The following is a 6,000-nucleotide window of genomic DNA, read 5'->3' on the forward strand; positions in this document are numbered from 1 at the left end:
TGCCTGTGTTAGTGGGCTTCCAGTTACACTGCTGTGACAAAGAGGTCCCAGAACTGAGCAGCTCAAATCAGACAGATGTTTGTTTCTCTGCTGTAATAGGAAATCATGAGTGGGTGGGAGTGGGGACCCAGGATCTTTCCATCTTGTTGCTCCATTGGCTCCCTGAAGATTGAGGCTAGATGAACTCAATGATTGTACTGCTCATGGAAGGAAAAAGAGAAGAAGCATGGGGGAAAGACCCATTTTAATTGAATGACATGGGAGCTGCACACAGTCCTTCCATGTGTATTTCATGAGGAAGAACGCAGTCAGGTAAGGCCTCACCTAGCTGCAAGGGAGGCTGGGAAACCTAGTCCTTCAGAGTCATGTGCCCAGTGAAATAGGGGAGAGAGGACTGGGGGGACAATTTGCAGACCACCACACTTGTCCCCCAGTTTCCTCTTCTCCAGATGACCCTGGCTGAGTCTGGCAGATGTGCCTCCTTTTTGAGCCAACAGATCCCGACCGATAGTCAGGGCAGCTTTAGGACAAAGGGCAGCTGGTTTCTCCCAACCACTGCTTCTCTCCACACTCGTGGATCAGCTCCTGCCCCAGGCAGCAATACTGCCCTGATTACCACCACTGAGCCAGCTCCCAGGCCACTGAGGGAGTGGCTAAACCCTGGCTGAACAGGACAAAACCAAGGGTCTGGCCAGGCCCCTCACCCCTCTGGCCTTAGTTCCTCATCTGTCAAGTTGGGTGATGCTTCATTGGCTGCCTCACTAGGCTGCTGTGGGGTCTGCACTCTGGAGGGGTGGGGGACACTCACATTGCTCATGAGAGCAGCTGGCATCACTCAGCTATGGACAGGAGTGGGAGATACCCCGATGTACCACCCCAGTCCCAGGGTGGAGTAAGGGCCAGAGGGACAGGGGCAGATAAGAGGGGCTCAGGACTGAGGGAGACAGGGGCACCGAGAAGTAGAAAGGGTGGATGCTCAGAGGCCTGGGGATCTGAGGGACTTGTGTTTCCTTGGGTGTGGGGCGGAGGGCTGAGTCCATCGCATGCCTCAGTTTCTAGCCATGCATGGCCCCACTCTGGTTTTCATTATTTATTTCCTCTGTCCCTGTTCCTCACTCTCTTCCCCTAGGCCACCGTTCTAATTTAATGTATATTCCTTACATGTGCGCATCCAAATTTCGTGTGGTTGAACTGCTGAAAGACTTCCCTTTGATAATATTTTAAGGTTATATGATGTCATAAAAAAAGGTTTCTTTTGAAGTGTGGTAGAATTAGGAGGTGGCAGGGGCCCCATGCTGGGGAGCCCTTCACACGGGAGTGGGGTTTGGGGAGGGAATGCTAGAGGAAGGAGTCATCTCTAGAGTAAAAATGGAAGAGGAAAGGCATTCCAGGCAAGCAGCCCAGTCCGGCAAAGGCGTGGAGGTGCGAAACATGGGCCCAGTCCCTGGGTGAGGAGCTGGGAACAGCAGGAGAAGCAAGCGGATGGGCCAGGCGGGGCCGGTGCAGTCTGGGGCAATGTTGATAGCTCAGCTCAGGACTGGATGCCATGAGAGGTGGGGAGCTATGGTAGGTTCTTGTGCAGGGTTATGCCCGTGTGGAAGGAGAGTTTGAGAAAAGCAGCCCCTGACTCCTGGGTACCCCTGGTCTCTCTCCTTCCAGCGCTGGCCACCAAACAGACTTACGTCACTTACACCAACCATGCAATCTAGCGAGGCCATGGAGCTGAGCAGCAGGAGGAGCCGTGACCCTGTGGATGGTGCGTTGGGCCAGGGCCACACCCAAAGGCCCAGCTGATGTCTTGCCTGCCCGTGGGCACCCACGGACGTGGCTTGGTGCTGAGGACAGCAGAGCCCCCGGCCGTCACTGCTGGCAGCCTGGGCAAGCCGGGTGAGCGACAGGAGGACGAGGGGCCGGGGCAGTGCCAGGCTACCACAAGAACCTGCATCTTGGACCATTGCCCCTCCCAGCCCCAAACTACAGGGGCTCAGGCTGTGTGGGTCCCCGTGCTAGATCTTTCCCTCCCTTCGTCTCTGTCTGTGCTGTTGGCTACCCCTCTGTCTGTCTCCAGCCCTGTCTTTCTGTTCTCTTATCTCTGTTTCACCTTTTGCCTCTCTGGTGTCCCGGGCTGCTTGTGCTCTCGGCCTTTTCTGTGTCTCCTTTCTGGCTCTTGCCTCTGCCTCCTCTCTCTCATTCTCTTTGTCCTCAGCTCCTCCTGCTTTCTTGGGTCCCACCTGTGTCACTTTTCTGCCATTTTCTTTCCTGTTCTCCTCCGCTTCATTCTCGTCCAGCCGTTGCTCCCCTCTCCCTGCCACCCTTCCCCAACTCACCGAACCTTACATGTTGCAAAAGAGAAAAAAGGAAAAAAAAATCAAAACACAAAAAAGCCAAAACAAAAACAAATGTCGAGTGTGTTGCCAAGTGCTGCGTCCTCCTGGTGGCCTCTGTGTGTGTCCCTGTGGCCCGCAGCTTGCTCGCCTGCCCCACCCGTCTGCCGTGTGTCCTGCCCGCCTGCCCGCCTGCCCCTCCTGCTGACCACACGGAGTTCAGTGCCTGGGTGTTTGGTGATGGTTATTGACGACAATGTGTAGCGCATGATTGTTTTTATACCAAGAACATTTCTAATAAAAATAAACACATGGTTTTGCACCTGGGCTCCACATCCACTGAGGGTCCTGCCATGGGACCCCAGGCTCAGCCTGCAGCTGGAGGGCCTGGACCTAGAGGGAAGCGGGAAATGGGCTCTGGAGACCCAGGGCTTGGGGGCTGTGGAGACTGTTCCCTAGGCTGGGATCTAGTGTGCTGTGGAGGGGCCAGATTTCCAGGTAAAGGGCAGGGACATTGCAGGAAATTCCAGGAATCGGCACCTAGTAGTCCCCTAGTTAGGGGGGATGCTCTGTCCCCTGCCCTGCAGCCCTGGGAGGGTAACATTTCTGCCTTGCCTGTCCTCTGTCTCACACCCCTCACACCTGGGACTGCCCTTCCATCCCCGCCCCTATAACCTGCGCCTCTCTCCTTCCAGCCAGGAGGTCCTCTTCTTGAGAAGTTAGCTTCCGGGGCTGCCAGCACTCACAGCCTTCCCCTCCTGCTTTTGTTGTCTCCAGCTCGGGTGCTAAGATGATGTGTGTCTGTCGTGGAGATCAGTGTGTTGTATGTGTCCACGTGGGCCCACAAGTGCACGGCACAGGCATGGCCGTGTGGCTGTGTTGGCTGCGTGTCTGTGTGCACGCCCAGCGCATCCATGCGCATGCGTGTCGGTCTCGTTTGAGTGTCTGATCGTCTGTTTGGGTCCTGGTGGCTCGTGCGGATTCCTGTCTCAGGCCCATGGCGAGTCTTCACCGTAGCTGGCTTCCCTGGCAGGTTGGGAGGTGGGAAACAGGAGCACTTAGGGGCTGGGCTCTGGCTGAGATAAATTATAGAGCCAGCGACACAATGAGGCCATAGGCAGCAGCTGGAGCCCGGGCTGCCTGTGCCTCCCCTCCTGCCCCGCCCCTGCCCTGCCCTGCCCCCTGGTCCTGCACCCCCTCCCACCTCCAGGCTAGCTGACAGCGCTGTGGAGCACAGTGGAAGGGACTGGAGGAACCCTGGGCAGGGGGCCAGGCAAGGACAGGGTATGAGGGTGTGTGTAGGGGTGAGGCTGGGACACTGAATTATGCCAGGTATCATGTCTTCTCCATCAGCCCACTCTTACTTCTGGCCTGGGCATCTCATACACCTGTGTGTAGGAAATATCTTCTTCCTCGGGGTCTGTGTGCAGCACCTAGTAGATGCTCAGTAAATGTCTGTGTGAGGGACGGAGACAGGAAAAGAGCGCCTCACTGATCATCTTGCAGAAGGTTCCTAAGACCTCTGCCCAGGAAAGATTCCACCCAGTGCTCCAGCCCGGTCAGGCAGAACTAGGTTGCCAGATCATGGGTATCTGCCGAAAGCTTCCAGGGCAGTGGGGGGGAGGGGGTGGGGGGGGGGGGGGGGGGGGGTAGGGATGGAGAATGCAGAAGGGGGTACAACCAGCTCTCCCCCAGGGTGACTCTGGCAGCACCCCCAGCCCAGGCACCCTGCCCGCTCTGTGGCTTACACCCCTCCTGAAGTGATTGCTGCTCTGAGGCCCAAGGCTAGGTCCAGGGCAGGGCCTGCAGGGGTTTGATGCTCAGCCCAGGACTTGCCTAGGCCCCCCTACATCTGTGGGACCCCCATCTAGGTTCCAATGGGAGAATTACCTCTCCAAGGGGGCTGCTGCCCCTTGGCTCCCCTTGGCTCTCAGGAGGGGCCCTCAGGGCCTACCAGTCCCCTGCCAGTGGGGAGAAATAGCCCTGCCCTCAGGGAGCTTCCAGTGTGATGGAGGAGATACAGCAGACTGTGTCCCAAAGTAAAATGACTGTTAGAATGAGGTGGGTGGAGGAGGGAAGCCTTGGGTGAGTGTGACTTTGGGCATCTGAGCCTGCGGTGCAGAGGTGGGCTCTGTGGGCCTGAGCTGGACAGAAGGGAACCAGGCCCTAGCAAGACTTTTGCCAGCTAGACCTGCTGCAGCGGTTGGGAGGGTGGTGCTGCTGGGGTCCTGGACCATCACCTAGAAGGCTCAGGCCAGTACAGTCAGGACTGGGGCCCATAGCTGGCCTGGGTGGGACCTGCCCTGATGCCTGTGGTGGGAGGGACACCTGGCCCTTCATGGGTGGCTTGGCTCCTCGCCTTTGTTCTCATCCTCAATTATCAATGACCAGAGAAAGCTGCTAAGTATCTTCACAATGTTAGATTTCAACAAGATTGGGGGTTCAGGGTCCCTGGCACCCTGGATAGGGAGCCAGCGGCCCCCAGAAACCTTTGCTGTGTGCAGGGGATATGTGCTTAGCCCTGCGGCCTCAGCCTCCTCAATGTCTGAACGAAGGGATTGGGCTAGCGGACATCCCCCCCCAACAGCACACTTTCTAACCAGCAGGGGAACTTCTAGACAATACAGACGCTGGGCTCCCTCCAGAACACTGGACCTGCACTTCTGCGGGGAGGGCTGGCACGTTTTAAAATCTCCCAGCAGATGGGCTGTGCAGCCAAGTGGGCCAGGTGTGGCACCAGACTTTGGGGTTTGTGAAGTCAGGAGGGAGCAACAGTGCCCACTCGAGCTTGCCTGGGCTCAAGCCCAAGCCTGGGCTGCTGCCAGCCTGAGCAGACACCCAGGAACTTCGAGGCCAGCTGGATGCACAGGGCACTTTTGTGGAACTCCTAGGACCCTGGGGAGACCAGCTTCAGGAGCAGAGTCTCAGGTCCCTTCGGGCTCTGAGGGGGCTGTTCTGAGCTCTGATGTCTTATGGTCTGCCCCTCCCATCCTTCTTTCTCAGGCCCTGGAGGCAGAGGCATAGAGCCAGGCAGAACAGAGGTCTCAGTGGGCCACATGCCAGCTGCCCCCACACTGCCTCAGTGTCCAGGCCCTCCAAGGGGTCCTGGGGAGCCCCTGAGAAGATGCTGACCCTGCAGAAGGCTGGGCAGCCCGCTTTCTGACACCCTCACTGGCTCCACAGCTCCCCCCTCCCATCCCAGGTTTCCATGTGCCCACTGAACAGGGAAGGGAGACTGAGGCACTCCCCTGGCACTGAGGGCTCCTTCTGTCCTCCTGCCTGCCCTGGATGGTCCTGGCTGCCCCTCAAGGCTTGACCCTGGCACTCTGAGCCTCACAGGGCTCAGACCACCACCCCCAACCCAGCACTGAATGGCACTCGGCACCAGAATCTCACTTCGGTTGGCAAAAGCAGCAATTAGCATCTAATGAGGCTTCTTGCTTTATTTTTAGGTAACCTCCAAGGCCCTGCGTGTGTAATTCAGCCCGCCATTGCTCGGCGGATAATTAAAGCATGTCACCATAATTTGCGTTTTTTTTTTTCTATAAAGCCCCATAATTATGCTTTTATTGCGAGTGAGGGGGAGAAAGAGGGGAGGGAGAAAACAAAGAGAGGTGGAGTTAGGGCAGGAAATGGGGCTTGGCTCCTTCAGCCAGACCTCCTCCTACTCCATCCG

At 57.2% G+C, this 6,000-nt stretch overlaps 1 protein-coding gene across 6 annotated transcripts in view; it reads left to right on the top strand.

Annotated features, from left to right (window-relative positions):
• The window catches only part of GRM4 (glutamate metabotropic receptor 4), a 122,833-nt gene extending 120,465 nt beyond the window's left edge, over window positions 1-2,368 (top strand). For 4 of the 6 annotated variants that reach the window (XM_023212547.2, XM_023212546.1, XM_023212545.1 and 1 more), the window contains one exon: window positions 1,660-2,344. In XM_023212547.2, coding sequence (XP_023068315.1) covers window positions 1,660-1,709 — 50 coding nt within the window. In that variant the 3' untranslated portion in view covers window positions 1,710-2,344. Of the gene's footprint in view, window positions 1-1,659 lie in introns of all 6 variants that reach the window. The other 2 variants (XM_023212543.2, XM_023212544.2) reach the window with 2 other exon arrangements.
• The last annotated feature ends 3,632 nt before the right edge of the window (window positions 2,369-6,000 follow it).

The sequence above is a fragment of the Piliocolobus tephrosceles genome, chromosome 5 (assembly GCF_002776525.5).
Source record: "Piliocolobus tephrosceles isolate RC106 chromosome 5, ASM277652v3, whole genome shotgun sequence".
Classification (NCBI taxonomy): Eukaryota; Metazoa; Chordata; class Mammalia; order Primates; family Cercopithecidae; genus Piliocolobus; species Piliocolobus tephrosceles.